The sequence below is a fragment of the Eleutherodactylus coqui genome, chromosome 8 (assembly GCF_035609145.1).
Source record: "Eleutherodactylus coqui strain aEleCoq1 chromosome 8, aEleCoq1.hap1, whole genome shotgun sequence".
NCBI classification, from domain to species: domain Eukaryota; kingdom Metazoa; phylum Chordata; class Amphibia; order Anura; family Eleutherodactylidae; genus Eleutherodactylus; species Eleutherodactylus coqui.
In genome coordinates, this window is record NC_089844.1 from 100,755,831 (window position 1) to 100,779,542 (window position 23,712).

Below are 23,712 nucleotides of genomic sequence, written 5' to 3' on the forward strand. Positions count from 1 at the left end.
AGAGCAAAATGTGATTATTCTCAGTAAGAGAAACCAAGTAATCTTGTAGATATGATACCTTTTAATGAATAACAAAAATACATGATGTTATTGCGAGCTTTCGAACCTCTCAGGATTCTTATGCCTGAGAGGTTCGAAAGCCCTCAATAACATCATGTATTTTTACTAGCCATTAAAAGGTATCATATCTATAAGATTACTTGGTTTCTCTTACTGAGAACAATCACGTCATGCCTACAGGTACACCAGTTAGATATACTTTAAACTATATCATTTCTTTAACTTACCTGAAAATATTTTCTCCTCTCTTTTAACCCTTTTCCGAGAATGATTTTCATTGACAGCTTTCTTTGAATTTACATCATCTTCTAGGACAGGGATGTAAAACGCATTTTCACCGAGGGCCACATCAGGCTTATGGTGACCTTCAAAGGGCCGATTGTAAGACCATATAGTAAGAGCCTGTTCACACAAGTGTATTTGCGTACATAATATGCAGTGAATATAAGCCATTGATTTCAATCAGTTCAATCACATGATGGATATTTTCACACAGCATGACCTATTTTGTTGCGTACTACGCACCGCAAAGGGCCATTGAAGTGAATGGGCTGCGCAAATAGGTGGTGAATGTGCGGGAAACCTATGTATTCACTGCATATTTGGGCACCATCTCAGTGGGCCCATCTGCATTCTTTTTGGCGTGCGCAAATATGCAGGAAAGAGCGATTTCTGCTTGCGCAAATACACGGCGTATTTGTGCTACCGAAATACCCATGTGAACGAGCCCTAATAGTGACCCCCCACAGTGGCCCCAGTAGTAACATTACCCCCCCCCCCAGTAGCCACCATTAACCCCACCTCTCAGCAGCCACCATTAACCCCCTCTCGTAGCCACCATTAACCCCCCTCTCGGCAACCACCATTAACCCCCCCTCTCAGCAACCACCATTAACCCCCCCTCTCAGCAACCACCATTAACCCCCCCTCTCAGCAGCCACCATTAACCCCCCCTCTCAGCAGCCACCATTAACCCCCCCCTCTCAGCAGCCACCATTAACCCTCCCCCTCTCAGCAGCCACCATTAACCCTCCCCCTCTCTCAGCAGGCACCATTAACCCCCCTCCTCTCAGCAGGCACCACTAACCCCTCAGCAGCCCCCATTAACCCCCCCCTCTCAGCAGCCACCATTAACCCCTCAGCAGCCACCACTTGCCCCTCCCCCCTTAGGCCACCATTACACCCCTCCCCTCCAGCAGCCATCCTTAACCCCCCCTCCCCCAGCAGCAACCACCACCACATTAACTCCCTCCCAGCAGGCACCATTAGCCTTCCTAAACCACATGCTTACCTCCTCCTTGCTGTCTGCGCTGCTTCCCCTCCGCTTGCATATTAAGATTTTCCACATCACTTCTGCCCTATTCAGCAGTTCCAGCAATCTGATTGGTTGTTTGGGTTGGCTGATTCACCTAACAACCAATCAGGTTGCTGGAATTGCTGAATAGGGCAGAAGTGTTGTGGAAAATGTTAATATGCAAGCGGGGAGCTGCAGCACTCCAGCTGGTAATCACTTAGTGGTGAGCAGCGTCGGCACGCCGCGGGCCACATGAAACGAGGCAGCGGGCCGGATTCGGCCCGCGGGCCTTGTGTTTGACATATGTGTTCTAGGATGAATTTAGAATAATATTTCACATACAAGTTCATTCATTATAAGACTTTGATCGTGGGGGTCTCAGTGGTTCTGAGAACAGGGGTCCCATTTCCTCCTCTTTTCATTACTTTGGGGATGCTCCTTTCACCTGCAGTGACATCACATTGAATAGAGCGATGCCAGAGCATACACAGGCATTGCTCCATTCATTTCAATAGAAACTGCCAAGCAATCATACCTTGGCTATTTCCAAAAGTCCCATTGAAAGTGAATTGAGCATGTACGACCATCACGCCATTCAATCTCCTCCTCCCTGCAAGGTCCGCAGTGAGCACAAGGGGGAACACAAGACCCCGGTTCTCAGTGGGAAGGTATCTCAGTGGTGAGAACCCCCCCACTTATAAAGGTATCCCCGATCCTGTGGATTAAGGGCTTACTATACATTTTAGGATAACCCCTTTAAGAAATCTAAAATGCCATATATATTCTAATGAATCACAGAGTATGTTGTATAATATCACATTAAGTGTGGTAATCCATTTTTAAATATGCTATATCTTTATGATGAGTTATGTTTGTAAGATAGTTCTTTTAATTATTTCTGGCTATTAACAGTGACGGCAGGTGTTTGTGTCTACGCCAGACTATTTAAATGAGGAGACTAGATCACTTAATTAGATTACGCAATCAGTGTGACATTGACTTATAATCAAAAATATAATTATAGAGGTTACTGATTAAATTGTAAGACTGATCACTTCCAAATAACTCAGTGATTATACATTTGCTCTAAAAATTAGCTCAAAACAATCCCGCTTCACAAGGAATTTTTTGCAATAAAAGATAATTGCTACTGGAACAGAATTGCTGCACTAAGTAACATAATGAAACATATGGGTGAACTATTTGTGTATGCAGAGAGCTGAAATGATGACTATAAATCTTACCTGTATCACCAAAACAGCCAATATTTGGAAGTTGCCAGCTGATAATTTTATTCATCCATTCTAGTTTGTAAAAGTCTGAATATCCACATAAACCACACAGCATGACTGCAAGAAAAACAAGTCAACTATCTGAAAATATCTGAATTTAAGTGATTTTCCTTTTCGGAAAAATAAATATAAAAAAAGACATCTGTCCTGACAATTGTTTGCAAATTAGGACTCTTATCCAAGGTAAGAATAAATGACATACAGGCCCATTATTGTATCTTTTGATGTCACCTATGCACATTCTGGGCAGAATTACTTTGCATAGAGATATGCAGAAATTGCGGGGGGGCCTGAAAGGCATAATGTGAGCAATGCAAAGGGGCTGTTCCAACTGGCCATTAGCATAGGAATGGTTCATGCATATATCAGGTGACAACAGCAGATGGGCGTCATCCTGCGTGAACTGATATTGCCACTGAGAAACTCAATGAGCCTATTTGTTTTGCTGTATATGGCCTTGGTTGTCAAATGTCATCTACAGTAATTCACTGCCCAGAACTTTGGCTAGATACCAAATAATGGCACTGCTGCGTCCTACTGAGGAACACCAGAGTTTTTTAGTAAGCACTACAGCTGCTAGAATCGGTATTGCAATGTTCAAGTAAATGGGTTAAATTTGTCTGTAACAAAAAAGTATAGCAGCTTTATGAAGGTGGTTACAAGGGTTGGTCACCTCATCAAATACACTGCTTGTCAAAATAATCAAGCACCTAGAAGGAGTCACTTTGCTGCAAAACTCGGCATGCAGTTACATCTCAGGCAGAAATACAAATGATTAGAGTTGGAATGTGAGTAAATGAACGGTCTTGCCACCTTGAACCCTATAAGTGGTTCCACCCTTGGCCTATAAAAAGGCCCTGAGGCTCCTTGTGTGTAGTGGACCTCTTTTTCTACTTGTGTAGAGCTTGCTGACCATTAGCATCCCTCAACAACACAATGGAAGAGATTTTGCCCAGTTAACAGAGTTTGAGACAGGGCGAATTATTGGAATGTGAGAAGCTGGATGGTTGTATTGATGATTACCCACTACCTGGGCCATTCTGACCAGACTGTTAGGTGGTGTTGAAACCAGTGGCTGTGTGAGGGCATGTGCACATGGTGACCGGGCTCTCGATGCCCTCAACAGACCGCCAGTAGAGAGGATCATCTGATCATCCAACTAGCATGAACAGCTCCAACTGCAGCCAATGACAAGTGGCATCATTCATACAGGGTCTTGTGTCTGTCCGAAGCATTTCTATGTGCTTGGCTGAAGGACATTTGGTCTCACGACGCCCATTACTTTGACACCCACCATCGCCTCCCTTTGCAGTGGTGTCGTGAATGACAAAACTGGACAGCTGCGCAGTGGAACCAGGTTGTCTTCAGTGATGAATCCAGGTTGGGTTTGGGCATTGATAATGGCCAAGTTCATGTCTGTAGACCTAGGGGTAAGAACCTCAATCCTACCTTTGCTGCGGAGCGGCACACTGTCCCTACTACTGTGATGGTCTGGGACCATCGTATATGACAGTCGGTCACCACTAGTAGTGATATGAGGGACAATGACAGCTCAGCAATATATTTGGGACATCCTGCAGCCACATGTGTTGCCTCTCATGGAAGGGCTTCCAAGAGGCATTTTCCAGCAGGGTTATGCTCGACTGCACACAGCAGGGGTGTCCCAGGAATGCCTCCACAACCTTGCCACATTTCTGTGTTCTGCTTAGTCACCAGATTTATCACTAATAAAACATGTATAGGACCATATGGGATGCCAATTTTGATAGCCTACACATTTGCACGATCTAGAGGCTCAGTTACAGCAAGTGTAAAGCTATATGCTGCAGGATACAATACAGAAACTGCAAACTTCCATTCCCACCCATTTCACATTTTTCATCCAGGCTAGAGGTGGCCCAGCATGGTACTAGAGCCCCCATGCCCATCCGTTTCACATCTTGCATCCAAGCTAGAGGTGCCCCAACAGGCTACTAGAGCCTGTCTTCAAGTGTTCAGTTTTGCACAATAAATTATCCTTTTGATCTGATATTGCAATCACTTAAATCAACATTACAATCGCACATCTAAAGTTTCATTCAATTCCGACAACTCCTTCTAGGTACTTTCTGTTTTTTTTCCACAATGAGTATTTTCTAAATGCCCCTAAACTGTCTACTGTTGCACAATAAATGGCTGAACTGCTCATATTTATCTAAACTGCTCATCAGAAAGCAAGCACTGTCTACCTGCATATAGCCAATGTAAGGCCAATGTAGGGCCACAGGCCCCGTGCTCATAGCAAACAAGATGGTGGTGGTCAGGAAATTTACCCACATGACCACTTTCTTGGTTATGCCTGGCTGCATTCTCTTCTGTGCAGCTGCTGAACACTAACTGATTACTTTCAGAGCTGTCAAAAAAGCTGCAGAAATAAAATATAAGCAGCACTACAGTTTATTGTACCACAGCAGATAGTTTAGGGCATTTAGACAATATTTTGCTCAGTGGACAACCTCTTTTCAACTCGAGGAGTGTTTCCCAACCAATGTTCTTTGAAACATGCCTGGGGTTCCCAAGGATATGGCAGCGTAAAATTCAGACACTTTTATAGTAAAGATTACAAAACTGTCATCAACTCTTAGCCAGAATATCATAGGTAGTTTTGAGCAAACCTTTGAAAAGTTCATTTTGGTTGATTTGCTGAACTTCGACAACAAAGTTAGGTTTAGTCTGAACTAGCTCTGAGCGAAAACTAGTGTATAACATTGTCTAAGAGCAATAAAAGTTATTCTTCTCTTTCTAATCAATGTATGTGCTATGTAAATAAAGGTGATCATCATAAAGAAGAAACCCACACAACTTCATGCAGATATTGTCCTTGGTCAGATTTGAACCTAGGACCCCAGTGCTACAAGGCAACAGTGCTAGCCCCTGTGCTTCTTTTTTCTTCTCTTCCTCCTTCTCCTTCCTTCTCCTCAGGAGGAGGAGAAAAAAAGGAGGAGAAAAAGCATGGTGGCTCAGGGGTTAGCATTGCTGCTCTGTAGTGTTGGGGTCCTAGATTCAATGCTGACCAACAGCAATATCTGCATGGAGTTTGTATGTGGTCCTTGTGTTTATGTGGGTTTCTCCTTTATAATAATCACCTTTATTTATATAGTGCAAACAATGTACTACATGGAAGATGAAAAAATAATTTGAGTGGATTTGACTGAGGTGAACTGTCTGAGGTTCAGGTTTTGTGCTGAACCAAACTTATAGCAAAATTCGACCCGAAACAAGGTTCGACTGTTTTGGTTCACTCAACACTAATTCTTAATAAGTAAACTGTAGATTTCTTCACCAGCCCCAAAGCAAAGCTTCCATAGTGCAGTAGTGAGAGTTTGAATTCTGCAGTAGTAGAAAGAATATTCAGCATTGAAGGTATAGTGTTAATAGACAATAGTCATTATTGCAAAATAGGAAAAGCTCTGCTACTATTTTCTTGCTATCTAGCTAGGCAGTCACTTCTTAATAGAGCATAAACTTTATGAGCAGAGCTGAGAATGACAGGTAAAATGTATTGAGTACATCAAGACTATAATATAAATTTCCAGCTTTGTACAGAGACCAATATGGCCAAATGATACTTTGTCAGATACTAAAATTTATGTTTATACAAGAAATGAAAATACTTGTTTTAATTTTAGGTTTGAACTTTCAAGAATTTATATCCTTTACGACAATCGGTATTTTTGAACAATTCTATTTGTATAATGCCTATATGATACAGTGTTTATTGCACTCAGACGAAAATTAGAGATAATTGAGGCTCTCGGTGGTATTGTATTGTCCTTGTAAATCATAATAAATTACAAAAAAGTATGCATTGTTTTTCTTCATAGTTGTCTGTGATGTCTTTCACAAATCTTTGTCAACTGAAATTGTTCTCAATGTCTTTCTCAAGGACACCTCGAGGACATCGATACATTTAGTAAAACATTTTTTAATATCTTTCTTATGGATGATTTTAAGATTTTGCCTAATTTAAGGTAACTATTCAAGCATATATTTCTTTCAATAAAACAGTACAGCCACATGCACTGCATATTGTAAACCTTTTGTCCAAATGAGATTCTAAGGATAAAAGAGAACTGTTAAAGGATACATAAAAAATACATAACCATAAATCAGAATAAGGGAAAAAATGTTTAAAGAAAAGAGCTCTGAGCTCTCTCTTTTGTCCAATTAGCTGCATGGGAAGAAAGTTTGTCTAAGCAGATTACAAGAAACACGTCTCTGGTATATATTGTATATAAACTTTGTGGTTCAAAGTTGGACCAACTACTTTCTCAGGTATTACAATACAAAACATACACTTTGCACTTACTTTAAATAGACTCTGTCACCATGTTTTTGCAACCTTCACTGAGAGCATCATAAAGTAGTGCCTGTCACACCAAGTACATTGATATGTCTGCTGTATAGGTCTGTGCAGTAGTTTTGAAGAAACTTGCATGTAATTAGTATCAGCCAAACACAGGACTAGTTCTGCATATTCATGAGCTGCAGACTAGCCAGACCCACCAGTTCCACCCTCCAACAAATGATTGGCAGTTCTTTCTCTCAATGCACAGTAATATGTAGAAAGCAGTCAATCACTGGCTGGAGGGTGCAGTGAGTGTATCTAGCCTGCAGCTCATGTACTGTATATCCAGGACTACTTTAAGTAGTTCTCTATGCGAGTGATGCTACTAATGAAAGGTATGTTTTTTGAAAACTACTGCACAGATCCACACAGCCGACATATCACTCTAGTCAGCATGACAGTCACTACTAGAGATGAGCGAGCACCAAAATGCTCGGGTGCTCGTTACTCGAGACGAACTTTTCGCGATGCTCCAGGGTTCGTTTCGAGTAACGAACCCCATTGAAGTCAATGGGCGACCCGAGCATTTTTGTATATCGCCGATGCTCGCTACGGTTTTCATTTGTGAAAATCTGGGCAATTCAAGAAAGTGATGGGAACGACACAGCAACGGATAGGGCAGGCGAGGGGCAACATGTTGGGCTGCATCTCAAGTTCACAGGTCCCACTATTAAGCCACAATAGCGGCAAGAGTGAGCCCCCCCCCCAACAACTTTTACTTCTGAAAAGCCCTCATTAGCAATGGATACCTTAGCTAAGCACCACACTACCTCCAACAAAGCACAATCACTGCCTGCATGACACTCCGCTGCCACTTCTCCTGGGTTACATGCTGACCAACCACCCCCCCCCACGACCCAGTGTCCACAGCGCACACCAAACTGTCCCTGCCCAGCCTTCAGCTGCCCTCATGCCACGCCACCCTCATGTCTATTTATAAGTGTGTCTGCCATGAGGAGGAACCGCAGGCACACACTGCAGAGGGTTGGCACGGCTAGGCAGCGACCCTCTTTAAAAGGGGCGGGGCGATAGCCCACAATGCTGTACAGAAGCAATGAGAAATCCAATCCTGTGCCACCTCCATCAGGAGCTGCACACGTGGGCATAGCAATGGGGAACCTATGTGCCACACACTATTCATTCTGTCAAGGTGTCTGCATGCCCCAGTCAGACCGCGTTTTTTTATAAATAGTCACAGGCAGCTACAACTGGGAATCCCCAACTCCGCAATGGGAATTCCGTGTGCACCCACAGCATGGGTGGCTCCCTGGAACCCACCCGCTGTACATAAATGTATCCCATTGCAGTGCCCTGGACAGCAGAGCTAACGTCAGATGAAATGCAGGTGGGCTTCGGCCCACACTGCATGCCCCAGTCAGACTGGGGTTCTTTAGAAGTGGACACAGATGCATTTACAACTCTCTTTGGACCCACAGCATGGGTGGGTGGCAGGAAGCCACCGGCGGTACATAAATATATCCCATTGCATTGCCCATCACAGCTGAGGTAATAATGTCATGTTTAATGCAGGTGGGCTTCGGCCCACACTGCATGCCCCAGTCAGACTGGGGTTCTTTAGAAGTGGACACAGATGCATTTACAACTCCCTGTGGACCCACAGCATGGGTGGGTGCCAGGAAGCCACCGGCGGTACATAAATATATCCCATTGCATTGCCCATCACAGCTGAGGTAATAATGTCATGTTTAATGCAGGTGGGCTTCGGCCCACACTGCATGCCCCAGTCAGACTGGGGTTCTTTAGAAGTGGACACATGTAGTTACAACTCCGTGTGGACCCACAGCATGGATGGCTCCCTGGAACCCACCGGCGGTACATAAATATATCCCATTGCATTGCCCATCACAGCTGAGGTAATAATGTCATGTTTAATGCAGGTGGGCTTCGGCCCACACTGCATGCCCCAGTCAGACTGGGGTTCTTTAGAAGTGGACACATGTAGTTACAACTCCGTGTGGACCGGCAGCATGGGTGGCTCCCTGGAACCCACCGGCGGTACATAAATATATCCCATTGCAGTGCCCAACACAGCTGATGTAACGTCAGCTGTAATGCAGGTGGGCTAAAAATTAATTTGATTACACTGTAGGCGAGGGCCCCCAAAAATTGGTGTATGAACAGTACTAATGTACCTCTGAAAAATTGCCCATGCCCAACCAAGAGGGCAGGTGAAACCCATTAATCGTTTTGGTTAATGTGGCTTAATTGGTAACTAGGCCAGGAGGCAGCCCAGTTAAAATAAAAATTGGTTGAGGTGAAAGTTTCAACGCTTTAATGAGCATTGAAACGTATAAAAATTGTTTAGAAAAATTATATGACTGAGCCTTGTGGGCCTAAGAAAAATTGCCCGTTCGACGTGATTATGTGAGGTTCCAGGAGGAGGAGCAGGAGGAGGAGGAGGAATATTATACACAGATTGATGAAGCGAAAAGGTCCCTGTTTTTGATGGTGATAGAGAACGATGCTTCCATCCGCGGGTGCAGCCTACGTATTGCTTAGGTATCGCTGCTGTCCGCTGGTGGAGAAGAGAAGTCTGGGGAAATCCAGGCTTTGTTCATCTTGATGAGTGTTAGCCTGTCGGCACTGTCGGTTGACAGGCGGGTACGCTTATCTGTGATGATTCCCCCAGCCGCACTAAACACCCTCTCTGACAAGACGCTAGCCGCAGGACAAGCAAGCACCTCCAGGGCATACAGCGCGAGTTCAGGCCACGTGTCCAGCTTCGACACCCAGTAGTTGTAGGGGGCAGAGGCGTCACGGAGGACGGTCGTGCGATCGGCTACGTACTCCCTCACCATCCTTTTACAGTGCTCTCGCCGACTCAGCCGTGACTGGGGAGCGGTGACACAGTCTTGCTGGGGAGCCAGAAAGCAGTCAAGGGCCTTAAAGAGTGTTGCCCTGCCTGTGCTGTACATGATGCCTGATCTCCGCGCCTCCCCTGCTACCTGGCTCTCGGAACTGCGCCTTCAACCACTAGCGCTGTCGTATGGGAATTTTACCATCAGTTTGTCCGCCAGGGTCCTGTGGTATAGCAACACTCTCTAACCCCTTTCCTCTTCGGGTATGAGAGTTGAAAGGTTCTCCTTATACCGTGGGTCGAGCAGTGTGTACACCCAGTAATCCGTAGTGGCCAGAATGCGTGTAACGCGAGGGTCACGAGAAAGGCATCCTAACATGAAGTCAGCCATGTGTGCCAGGGTACCTGTACGCAACACATGGCTGTCCTCACTAGGAAGATCACTTTCAGGATCCTCCTCCTCCTCCTCCTCCTCCTCAGGCCATACACGCTGAAAGGATGACAGGCCAGCAGCATATGTACCCTCACAAGTGGGCCAAGCTGTCTCTTCCCCCTCCTCCTCATCTTCCTCCTCCTCCTCCTCCTCACCGCGCTGAGATATAGACAGGAGGGTGCTCTGACTATCCAGCGACATACTGTCTTCCCCCGGCTCTGTTTCCGAGCGCAAAGCGTCTGCCTTTATGCTTTGCAGGGAACTTCTCAAGAGGCATAGCAGAGGAATGGTGACGCTAATGATTGCAGCATCGCCGCTCACCACCTGGGTAGACTCCTCAAACTTTCCAAGGACCTGGCAGATGTCTGCCAACCAGGCCCACTCTTCTGAAAATAATTGAGGAGGCTGGCTCCCACTGCGCCGCCCATGTTGGAGTTGGTATTCCACTATAGCTCTACGCTGCTCATAGAGCCTGGCCAACATGTGGAGCGTAGAGTTCCACCGTGTGGGCACGTCGCACAGCAGTCGGTGCACTGGCAGATGAAACCGATGTTGCAGGGTGCGCAGGGTGGCAGCGTCCGTGTGGGACTTGCGGAAATGTGCGCAGAGCCGGCGCACCTTTCCGAGCAGGTCTGACAAGCGTGGGTAGCTTTTCAGAAAGCGCTGAACCACCAAATTAAAGACGTGGGCCAGGCATGGCACGTGCGTGAGGCTGCCGAGCTGCAGAGCCGCCACCAGGTTACGGCCGTTGTCACACACGACCATGCCCGGTTGGAGGCTCAGCGGCGCAAGCCAGCGGTCGGTCTGCTCTGTCAGAGCCTGCAGCAGTTCGTGGGCCGTGTGCCTCTTCTCTCCTAAGCTGAGTAGTTTCAGCACGGCATGCTGACGCTTGCCCACCGCTGTGCTGCCACGCCGCGCGACACCGACTGCTGGCGACGTGCTGCTGCTGCTGACACATCTTGATTGCGAGACAGAGGTTTCGTTGGAGGAGGGGGAGGAGGAGGGTGGTTTAGTGGAGGAAGCATACACCGCCGCAGATACCACCACCGAGCTGTGGCCCGCAATTCTGGGGGTGGGTAGGACGTGAGCGGTCCCAGGCTCTGACTCTGTCCCAGCCTCCACTAAATTCACCCAATGTGCCGTCAGGGAGATATAGTGGCCCTGCCCGCCTGTGCTTGTCCTCGTGTCCGTTGTTAAGTGGACCTTGGCAGTAACCGCGTTGGTGAGGGCGCGTACAATGTTGCGGGAGACGTGGTCGTGCAGGGCTGGGACGGCACATCGGGAAAAATAGTGGCGACTGGGAACTGAGTAGCTCGGGGCCGCTGCCGCCATAATACTTTTGAAGGACTCCGTTTCCACAACCCTATACGGCAGCATCTCCAGGCTGATAAATTTGGCTACGTGCGCTTTTAACGCTTGAGCGTGCGGGTGTGTGGCGGCGTACTTGCGCTCAAACACTTGCGCTAGCGACGGCTGGACGGTGCGCTGAGAGACATTGGTGGATGGGGCCGAGGACAGCGGAGGTGAGGGTGTGGGTTCAGGCCAGGAGACGGTAGTGCCTGTGTCCTCAGAGCGGGGTTGGATCTCAGTGGCAGGTTGGGGCACAGGGGGAGAGGCAGTGGTGCAAACCGGAGGCGGTGAACGGCCTTCGTCCCACCTTGTGGGGTGCTTGGCCATCATATGTCTGCGCATGCTGGTGGTGGTGAGGCTGGTGGTGGTGGCTCCCCGGCTGATCTTGGCGCGACAAAGGTTGCACACCACTGTTCGTCGGTCGTCTGCACACTCAGTGAAAAACAGCCAGACCTTTGAGCACCTCGGCCTCTGCAGGGTCGCATGGCGCGAGGGGGCGCTTTGGGAAACAGTTGGTGGATTATTCAGTCTGGCCCTGCCTCTACCCCTGGCCACCGCACTGCCTCTTGCAACCTGCCCTGCTGCTGCCCTTGCCTCCCCCTCTGAAGACCTGTCCTCAGTAGGCGTAGCAAACCAGGTAGGGTCAGTCACCTCATTGTCCTGCTGCTCTTCCTCAGAATCCTCGGTGCGCTCCTCCCTCGGACTTAATGCCCTTACTACTACCTCACTGATAGGCAACTGTGTCTCATCGTCATCGGCCTCCTCACCCACTGAAAGGTCTTGAGACAGTTGCCGGAAGTCCCCAGCCTCATCCCCCGGACCCCGGGAACTTTGCAATGGTTGGGCATCAGTCACAATAAACTCCTCTGGTGGGAGAGGAACCACTGCTGCCCAATCTGAGCAGGGGCCCGAGAACAGTTCCTGGGAGTCTGCCCGCTCCTCAGAATGTCTCATTTTCATGGAGTGAGGAGGCTGGGAGGAAGGAGGAGCAGCAGCCAGAGGATTCTGAGTTGCAGCAGTGGACGGCGCAGAACTGTGGGTGGACGATAGGTTGCTGGAAGCACTTTCTGCCATCCACGACAGGACCTGCTCACACTGCTCATTTTCTAATAAAGGTCTACCGCGTGGACCCATTAAATGTGCGATGAATGTGGGGATGCCAGAAACGTGCCTCTCTCCTAATCCCGCAGCAGTCGGCTGCGATACACCTGGATCAGGAGCTCGGCCTGTGCCCACACCCGGACTAGGGCCTCCGCGTCCTCGGCCGCGCCCACGTCCTCTAGGCCTACCCTTACCCCTCAGCATGCTGTATTACCAGTAATGCAGAAACACAACGCTGTAATTAAATGTGCCGCTTATTGGCCTGTGGTTGGAGGCTGAGTTCGCTTACGGAACGCCAGGAAATAATTTGGCGCAAGCCTGCTGTAACACTTAGCTGGCTGCGTATGATTTTGTAGAACTACTACACCCAGCACACACGGACCCAGAACACTGAGCACAGTGACAGGCAGGCCAAATAGATCTTTTGCCCAATATTTTTTAGAAAAGGCCCACTGCCTATATTCAATCAATAATATATGTCTTCTGTCCCTGGAGTGTGTCACAGAACTACAGAGTGTTGCACTGTTATTAACTGCAACAGAGCGGTGATTTCAGAGGCAGGAAATAATTTGGCGCAAGCCTGCTGTAACACTTAGCTGGCTGCGTATGATTTTGTAGAACTACTACATCCAGCACACACGGACCCAGAACACTGAGCACAGTGACAGGCAGGCCAAATAGATTTTTTGCCCAATATTTTTTTGAAAAGGCCCACTGCCTATATTCAATCGATAATATATGTCTTCTGTCCCTGCCTACACACTTCTGTCCCTGGAGTATTACTGCAGGGCGCAATGCTCTGCACGGCCGATATACCCAAAAAAAAAAATGTGCAACACTGCAAAAAGCAGACTCCACAGTACTGCACACCGTTAGATGTGGCCCTAAGAAGGACCGTTGGGGTTCTTGAAGCCTACACTAACTCCTAACACTCTCCCTACAGCAGCTCCAACACGGTAGCACTGTCCCTCAGCTATTTCACAACGCATCTGAGGCGAGCCGCGGGAGGGGCCGATTTTTATACTCGGGTGACACCTGATCTCACCAGCCACTCACTGCAGGGGGGTGGTATAGGGCTTGAACGTTGCAGGGGGAGGTTGTAATGCCTTCCCTGTCTTTCAATTGGCCAGAAAAGCGCGCTAACGTCTCAGAGATGAAAGTGAAAGTAACCCGAACATCGCGTGGTGCTCGTTACGAGTAACGAGCATCTCGAACACACTAATACTCGAACGAGTATCAAGCTCGGACGAGTACGTTCGCTCATCTCTAGTCACTACCTTATGCTGCCCTCAGAGAGGTGCAAAAAGATGGTGACTGAATCTCTTTAAAGACATATTGCCAATAAAGATGGGCTACACAGGTCATAGTTAGAGATGAGCGAACACCAAAATGTTCGGGTGTTCGTTATTCGGAACGAACTTCCCGGGATGCTCGAGGGTTCGTTTCGAACAACGAACCCCATTGAAGTCAATGGGCGACCAGAACATTTTTGTATTTCGCCGATGCTCGCTAAGGTTTTCATGTGTGAAAATCTGGGCAATTCAACAAAGTGATGGGAACGACACAGAAACGGATAGGGCAGGCGAGGGGCTACATGTTGGGCTGCATCTCAAGTTCCCAGGTCCCACTATTAAGCCACAATACCGGCAAGAGTGGGCCCCCCCCCCTCCCAACAACTTTTACTTCTGAAAAGCCCTCATTAGCATGGCATACCTTTGCTAAGCACCACACTACCTCCAACAAAGCACAATCACTGCCTGCATGACACTCCACTGACACTTCTCCTGGGTTACATGCTGCCCAACCGCCCCCCCTCCCCCCCCACAGCGCACACCAAAGTGTCCCTGGGCAGCCTTCAGCTGCCCTCATGCCACACCACGCTCATGTCTATTTAGAATTGCGTCTGCCATGACGAGGGACCGCAGGCACACACTGCAGAGGTTGGCACGGCTAGGCAGCGACCCTCTTTAAAAGTGGCGGAGCGATAGCCCACAATGCTGTACAGAAGCAATGAGAAATAGAATCCTGTGCCACCGCCATCAGGAGCTGCACACGTGGGCATAGCAATGGGGAACCTATGTGCCACACACTATTCATTCTGTCAAGGTGTCTGCATGCCCCAGTCAGACCGGGCTTTTTAATTCATAGACACAGGCAGGTACAACTCCCTATTGTGAAGTCCCTGTCGACCCACAGCATGGGTGGCTCCCTGGAACCCACCGGCGGTACACAGAAATATCCCATTGCATTGCCCAACACAGCTGAGGTAGTAATGTCGTGCTTAATGCAGGTGGGCTTCGGCCCACACTGCATGCCCCAGTCTGACTGGGGTTCTTTATAAGTGTACAGATGTAGTAAAAGCTCCGTGTGCACCTACAGCATGGGTGGGTGCCAGGAAGCCACCGGCGGTACATAGAAATATCCCATTGCATTGCCCAACACAGCTGAGGTAGTAATGTTGTGCTTAACCCTTTCCAATCCAATTTGTATATGGTTTTCCTAGGGGGCTTACTCTTTTTCTGCCGTTATACAACGGCGCTATATGCTGGCTAAAGCCAGTACTGCATGAGCTGACACGTAGGATAGGCTCCGACAGCAGAGAGTCTGGCAATATACAGTAAGAGAACCCCGACGGACGTCTACCAACAACGGAGCTGTACAGCCTTAAACCCTAATGTCTTCACAGGTCACACAGTGGACTGGAAAGGGTTAATGCAGGTGGGTTTCGGCCCACACTGCATGCCCCAGTCAGACTGGGGTTCTTTACAAGTGGACACATGTAGGTTAAACTCCCTGTGGACCCACTGCCTGGGTGGGTGCCAGGAAGCCACCGGCGGTACATAGAAATATCCCATTGCATTGCCCAACACAGCTGAGGTAGTAATGTCGTGCGTAATACAGGTGGGCTTCGGCCCACACTGCATGCCCCAGTCAGACGGGTTCTTTAGAAGTGTACAGATGTATTAAAAACTCAGTGTGCACCTACAGCATGGGTGGCTCCCTGGAACCCACCGGCGGTACATAAAAATATCCCATTGCATTGCCCAACACAGCTGAGGTAACGTCAGCTGTAATGCAGGTGGGCTAAAAATTAATTTGATTACACTGTAGGCGAGGGCCCACAAAAATTGCTGTATCAACAGTACTAATGTACATCCCAAAAATTGGCCATGGCCAGCCAAGAGGGCAGGTGAAACCCATTAATCGCTTTGGTTAATGTGGCTTAAGTGGTAACTAGGCCTGGAGGCAGCCCAGTGTAACGAAAAATTGGTTCCAGTTAAAGTTCCAATGCTTTTAAGCGCATTGAAACTTATAAAAATTGTTCTGAAAAATTATTTGAGTGAGCCTTGTGGCCCTAAGAAAAATTGCCCGTTCAGCGTGATTACGTGAGGTTTCAGGAGGAGGAGCAGGAGGAGGAGGAGGAGGAATATTAGACACAGATTGATGAAGCAGAAATGTCCCCGTTTTGGATGGTGAGAGAGAACGTAGCTTCCATCCGCGGGTGCAGCCTACGTATTGCTTACGTATCGCTGCTGTCCGCTGGTGGAGAACAGAAGTCTGGGGAAATCCAGCCTTTGTTCATCTTGATGAGTGTTAGCCTGTCGGCACTGTCGGTTGACAAGCGGCTACGCTTATCTGTGATGATTCCCCCAGCCGCACTAAACACCCTCTCCGACAAGACGCTAGCCGCAGGACAAGCAAGCACCTCCAGGGCATACAGCGCGAGTTCAGGCCACGTGTCCAGCTTCGACACCCAGTAGTTGTAGGGGGCAGAGGCGTCACCAAGGATGGTCGTGCGATCCGCTACGTACTCCCTCACCATCCTTTTACAGTGCTCCCGCCGACTCAGCCGTGACTGGGGAGCGGTGACACAGTCTTGGTGGGGAGCCATAAAGCTGGCCAGGCCCTTAAAGACTGTTGCACTGCCTGGGATGTACATGCTGCTCGATCTACGCACATCCCCTGCTACCTTGCCCTCGGTACTGCGCCTTCTGCCACTAGCGCTGTCGGCTGGGAATTTTACCATCAGCTTGTCCGCAAGGGTCCTGTGGTATAGCAACACTCTCGAACCCCTTTCCTCTTCGGGAATCAGAGTGGGCAGGTTCTCCTTATACCGTGGATCGAGCAGTGTGTACACCCAGTAATCCGTCGTGGCCAGAATGCATGCAACGCGAGGGTCACGAGAAAGGCATCCTAACATGAAGTCAGCCATGTGTGCCAGGGTACCTGTACGCAACACATGGCTGTCTTCACTAGGAAGATCACTTTCAGGATCCTCCTCCTCCTCCTCCTCCTCAGGCCATACACGCTGAAAGGATGACAGGCAATCAGCAGGTGTACCGTCAGCAGCGGCCCAAGCTGTCTCTTCCCCCTCCTCCTCATCCTCCTCATGCTCCTCCTCCTGTACGCGCTGAGAAATAGACAGGAGGGTGCCCTGACTATCCAGCGGCATACTGTCTTCCCCCGCCCCCGTTTCCGAGCGCAAAGCAGCTGCCTTTATGGTTTGCAGGGAATTTCTCAAGATGCATAGCAGAGGAATGGTGACGCTAATGATTGTAGCATCGCCGCTCACCACCTGGGTAGACTCCTCAAAATTACCAAGGACATGGCAGATGTCTGCCAACCAGGCCCACTCTTCTGAAAGGAATTGAGGAGGCTGACTCCCACTGCGCTGCCCATGTTGGAGTTGGTATTCGACTATAGCTCTACGTTGTTCATAGAGCCTGGCCAACATGTGGAGCGTAGAGTTCCACCGTGTGGGCACGTCGCACAGCAGTCAGTGCACTGGCAGCTTAAAGTGATGTTGCAGGGTGCGCAGGGTGGCAGCGTCCGTGTGGGACTTGCGGAAATGTGCGCAGAGCCGGCGCGCCTTAACGAGCAGGTCTGACAAGCGTGGGTAGCTTTTCAGAAAGCGCTGAACCACCAAATTAAAGACGTGGGCCAGGCATGGCACGTGCGTGAGGCTGCCGAGCTGCAGAGCCGCCACCAGGTTACGGCCGTTGTCACACACGACCATGCCCGGTTGGAGGCTCAACGGCGCAAGCCAGCGGTCGGTCTGCTCTGTCAGACCCTGCAGCAGTTCGTGGGCCGTGTGCCTCTTATCGCCTAAGCTGAGTAGTTTCAGCACGGCCTGCTGACGCTTGCCCACCGCTGTGCTGCCACACCGCGCGACACCGACTGCTGGCGACATGCTGCTGCTAACACATCTTGATTGCGAGACAGAGGAGGAGGAGGAGGAGGAGGGTGCTTTAGTGGAGGAAGCATACACCTCCGCAGATACCAGCACCGAGCTGGGGCCCGCAATTCTGGGGGTGGGTAGGACGTGAGCGGTCCCAGGCTCTGACTCTGTCCCAGCCTCCACTAAATTCACCCAATGTGCCGTCAGGGAGATGTAGTGGCCCTGCCCGCCTGTGCTTGTCCACGTGTCCGTAGTTAAGTGGACCGTGGCAGTAACCGCGTTGGTGAGGGCGCGTACAATGTTGCGGGAGACGTGGTCGTGCAGGGCTGGGACGGCACATCGGGAAAAGTAGTGGCGACTGGGAACTGAGTAGCGCGGGGCCGCCGCCTCCATGATACTTTTAAAGGACTCCGTTTCCACAACCCTATACGGCAGCATCTCAAGGCTGATGAATTTTGCGATGCGGACGGTTAACGTTTGAGCGTGCGGGTGCGTGGCGGCGTACTTGCGCTTGCGCTCCAACAGTTGCGCTAGCGACGGCTGGACTGTGCGGTGCGAGACATTGGTGGATGGGGCCGAGGACAGCGGAGGTGAGGGTGTGGGTGCAGGCCATGAGACGGTCGTGCCTGTGTCCTGAGAGGGGGGTTGCATCTCAGTGGCAGGTTGGGGCACAGGGGGAGAGGCAGGGGTGCAAACCGGAGGCGCTGAACGGCCTTCGTCCCACCTTGCGGGGTGCTTGGCCATCATATGTCTGCGCATGGTGGTGGTGGTGAGGCTGTTGGTGTTGGCTCCCCGGCTGAGCTTTGCGCGACAAAGGTTGCACACCACTGTTCGTCGGTCGTCAGGCGTCTCTGTGAAAAACTGCCAGACCTTAGAGCACCTCGGCCTCTGCAGGGTGGCATGGCGCGAGGGGGCGCTTTGGGAAACACTTGGTGGATTATTCGGTCTGGCCCTGCCTCTACCCCTGGCCACCGCACTGCCTCTTGCAACCTGCCCTGCTGATGCCCTTGACTCCCCCTCTGAAGACCTGTCCTCCTGAGTAAGCGTTGCACACCAGGTGGGGTCAGTCACCTCATCGTCCTGCTGCTCTTCCTCCGAATCCTCTGTGCGCTGCTCCCTCGGACTTACTGCCCTTACTACTACCTCACTGCAAGACAACTGTGTCTGATCGTCATCTTCCTCCTCACCCACAGAAAGTTGTTGAGACAGTTGGCGTAAGTCCCCAGCCTCTTCCCCCGGACCCCGGGAACTTTCGAATGGTTGGGCATCAGTGACGATAAACTCCTCTGGTGGGAGAGGAACCGCTGCTGCCCAATCTAAGCAGGGGCCTGAGAACAGTTCCTGGGAGTGTTCCCGCTCCTGAGCAGGTGTTATTGTAGTGGAGTGAGGAGGCTGGGAGGAAGGAGGAGCAGCAGACAGAGGATTCGGATTGGCAGCAGTGGACGGCGCAGAACTGTGGGTAGACGATAGGTTGCTCGAAGCACTTTCTGCCATCCAGGACAGGACCTGCTCACACTGCTCATTTTCTAATAACCGTCTCCCGCGTGGACCCATTAATTGGGCGATGAATGTGGGGACGCCAGAAACGTGCCTCTCTCCTAATCGCGCAGCAGTCGGCTGCGACACACCGGGATCAGGAGCTCGGGCTGTGCCCACACCCTGACTTGGCCCTCCGCGTCCTCGGCCGCGTCCACGTCCTCTAGGCCTACCCCTACCCCTCAGCATGCTGTATTACCAGTGATTTGATTTCACAGGCAGGAAATAAATTGGCGCAAGACTGCAGGCCAAATATAATTTTTGCCCTTTTTGGAAAACGAAAGGCCCCACTGCCTCTAGTGAATGAATTATCTAAGTTTAATAACTGTGCTGTGTCCCTGCTTATGTGTCACAGAACGTGAGGGTAGCAGAGTTATTATAACTCTTGGAGAGCAGGTATTTTTTTCCCAATTAAGGAAAGCAAATGGCGAAGCCAGCAGTAAAGCGTAGCTGGGTGCGTCTGATTTAGCAATGTTGTTCACGCAGCTCACACGTGTCCACTGCCCTTAGGACGGACAGAGGCTGGACAAATAGATTTGTTTTCAGTTTTTTTCCACCAAAAGGCAGCACTGCGTATATTCAATGAACATGAGAAGTTTAATAACTGTGCTGTGTCCCTGCTTATGTGTCACAGAACGTGAGGGTAGCAGAGTTATTATAACTCTTGGAGAGCAGGTATTTTTTTCCCAATTAAGGAAAGCAAATGGCGAAGCCAGCAGTAAAGCGTAGCTGGGTGCGTCTGATTTAGCAATGTTGTTCACGCAGCTCACACGTGTCCACCGCCCTTAGGACGGACAGAGGCTGGACAAATAGATTTGTTTTCAGTTTTTTTCCACCAAAAGGCAGCACTGCGTATATTCAATGAACATGAGAAGTTTAATAACTGTGCTGTGTCCCTGCTTATGTGTCACAGAACGTGAGGGTAGCAGAGTTATTATAACTCTTGGAGAGCAGGTATTTTTTTCCCAATTAAGGAAAGCAAATGGCGAAGCCAGCAGTAAAGCGTAGCTGGGTGCGTCTGATTTAGCAATGTTGTTCACGCAGCTCACACGTGTCCACCGCCCTTAGGACGGACAGAGGCTGGACAAATAGATTTGTTTTCAGTTTTTTTCCACCAAAAGGCAGCACTGCGTATATTCAATGAACATGAGAAGTTTAATAACTGTGCTGTGTCCCTGCTTATGTGTCACAGAACGTGAGGGTAGCAGAGTTATTATAACTCTGGCAGAGCAGGTATTTTTTTCCCAATTAAGGAAAGCAAATGGCGAAGCCAGCAGTAAAGCGTAGCTGGGTGCGTCTGATTTAGCAATGTTGTTCACGCAGCTCACACGTGTCCACCGCCCTTAGGACGGACAGAGGCTGGACAAATAGATTTGTTTTCAGTTTTTTTCCACCAAAAGGCAGCACTGCGTATATTCAATGAACATGAGAAGTTTAATAACTGTGCTGTGTCCCTGCTTATGTGTCACAGAACGTGAGGGTAGCAGAGTTATTATAACTCTTGGAGAGCAGGTATTTTTTTCCCAATTAAGGAAAGCAAATGGCGAAGCCAGCAGTAAAGCGTAGCTGGGTGCGTCTGATTTAGCAATGTTGTTCACGCAGCTCACACGTGTCCACCGCCCTTAGGACGGACAGAGGCTGGACAAATAGATTTGTTTTCAGTTTTTTTCCACCAAAAGGCAGCACTGCGTATATTCAATGAACATGAGAAGTTTAATAACTGTGCTGTGTCCCTGCTTATGTGTCACAGAACGTGAGGGTAGCAGAGTTATTATAACTCTGGCAGAGCAGGTATTTTTTTCCCAATTAAGGAAAGCAAATGGCGAAGCCAGCAGTAAAGCGTAGCTGGGTGCGTCTGATTTAGCAATGTTGTTCACGCAGCTCACACGTGTCCACCGCCCTTAGGACGGACAGAGGCTGGACAAATAGATTTGTTTTCAGTTTTTTTCCACCAAAAGGCAGCACTGCGTATATTCAATGAACATGAGAAGTTTAATAACTGTGCTGTGTCCCTGCTTATGTGTCACAGAACGTGAGGGTAGCAGAGTTATTATAACTCTTGGAGAGCAGGTATTTTTTTCCCAATTAAGGAAAGCAAATGGCGAAGCCAGCAGTAAAGCGTAGCTGGGTGCGTCTGATTTAGCAATGTTGTTCACGCAGCTCACACGTGTCCACCGCCCTTAGGACGGACAGAGGCTGGACAAATAGATTTGTTTTCAGTTTTTTTCCACCAAAAGGCAGCACTGCGTATATTCAATGAACATGAGAAGTTTAATAACTGTACTGTGTCCCTGCTTATGTGTCACAGAACGTGAGGGTAGCAGAGTTATTATAACTCTTGGAGAGCAGGTATTTTTTTCCCAATTAAGGAAAGCAAATGGCGAAGCCAGCAGTAAAGCGTAGCTGGGTGCGTCTGATTTAGCAATGTTGTTCACGCAGCTCACACGTGTCCACAGCCCTTAGGACGGACAGAGGCTGGACAAATAGATTTGTTTTCAGTTTTTTGGCACCAAAAGGCAGCACTGCATATATTCAATGAATAACAACTGTGTTGTCGCCCTGCCTATACAATTCTTTCCCTGCAGTATCAATGGAGGGTGCAATGGTCTGCAGAGGCGATTTTGAGAAGCAAAAAAAAATGCAGCACAGCTAACAGCAGCCTGGACAGTACTGCACACGGATAAATATGGCCCTAGAAAGGACCGTTGAGGTTCTTGAAGGCTACACTCACTCCTAACACTCTCCCTGCCTATGCAGCACTTCTGTCCCTAATGCCAGGTGCAACGGTCTGCAGAGGCGATTTTGAGAAAAAAAAAATTGCCACTGCTAACAGCAGCCAACACACAGCTATCAGTGGCCCTAATAAGGACCTTTGGGGGGTCTTGAAGCCTACACTAACTACCAATTCTTTCCCTACAGCAGCTCCGGTACAAACAGCACTGTCCCTCATCTAACTCACACCGCATCTGAGGCGAACCGCGGGAGGGGCCGACTTTTATGTTCGGGTGACACCTGATCTTCCCAGCCACTCACTGCAGGGGGGTGGTATAGGGCTTGAACGTCACAGGGGGAAGTTGTAATGCCTTCCCTGTCTTTCAATTGGCCAGAAAAGCGCGCTAACGTCTCAGGGAAGGAAGTGAAAATAACCAGAACACCGCATGGTGTTCGTTACGAATAACGAACATCCCGAACACCCTAATATTCGCACGAATATCAAGCTCGGAAGAACACGTTCGCTCATCTCTAGTCATAGTTCAATATTAACCCCTTAAGGACCAGGTTATTTTGTACCTTAAGGACCAGACACTTTTTAGGGATTTTACCCATGTGGCGGTTTTACTGCTCTATTTTTTTTCCTTTAGCAACCAAAATTATTTTTGCTGCGTTTTTTTTTCCGTGACATATAGGACTATTTTTTTTTTATATCTTTTTCACTGACTTTTTTTCCGTTTTTTTGTTTTATGATTTTTTTAACATTTAAAGTTTTTTTTACAATTACTTTTATATTTACACTAAAATAAAGTATGGGAATGGGTTCCTTTATTTGTTTCGGACGTTTTGATATATAGTATGTATGGTTTTGGTTTACAGGGTGCATACATCGACGGTTTTTGTTGGCGTCTGCTTTGTGTTATTTTTTTCTTATGTATGTGTTGTTGTTTTATTCTGGAATTTTATTTTACTTATGTATGGATTCATGTTTTTTACTATCTATGTCCCCCATGACGTCACGTAAGACCTCTGGGGGACATTCACTTTTTTTTTCTTTATTTGACACTTTCCCGCTGTAGCTGGGGCATCCATAGGAGCCCCAGTTACAGGGGAAAGCAGCCCCTGTAGTGACAGTAGTCACTTGCAGAGCTGCCAGGGTCTAGTTTGACCCTCCAGCTCTGCAGCAGCAGGCAATCCCGGGAGGTCACATGACCCCCCGAGGCTCCCGTAGTGAAAGTGCATGTTACTTTCACTTTCCCCACACAGTGCTCATTGAGCACTGTATATCGGGGGAACCGAAGTCAGGAAGGGTTAAAAAACCCTCCTGCCTTCTGCTCCGGGTTATCAGCTGATTGCAGAGGCAGGAGACTTAAAGCACCGCCGTAATTTTACTATTGGCGGTGCTCTAAGCCCAGGACCAGCCGCTGTAAATTTACTGTGGCTGGTCCTAAACGGGTTAAGCATGCAAATTAAAATCAGAACAAAGGCTTTGTTTCTTGAAAATCAATAAGTAGATGCTTCAATGAGTTACTCATCAGAGCAATAACTAC

The 23,712-nt window shown here is 48.8% G+C and overlaps 1 protein-coding gene across 5 annotated transcripts in view; it reads right to left on the reverse strand.

Annotated features, from left to right (window-relative positions):
- The window catches only part of C8H16orf89 (chromosome 8 C16orf89 homolog), a 67,226-nt gene that overhangs the window by 1,040 nt on the left and 42,474 nt on the right, over positions 1 to 23,712 (reverse strand). For 3 of the 5 annotated variants that reach the window (XR_010786398.1, XM_066576142.1, XM_066576144.1), the window contains exons 6-7: positions 2,599 to 2,703; positions 288 to 425 (exon numbers count right to left, since the gene is read on the reverse strand). Coding sequence is in view for 4 of the 5 variants with exons in the window: in XM_066576142.1 (XP_066432239.1) it covers positions 288 to 425; positions 2,599 to 2,703 (243 nt within the window). In the remaining variant the exon portion in view is untranslated. The remainder of the gene's footprint in view (positions 1 to 287; positions 426 to 2,598; positions 2,704 to 23,712) is intronic. The other 2 variants (XM_066576143.1, XM_066576145.1) reach the window with 1 other exon arrangement.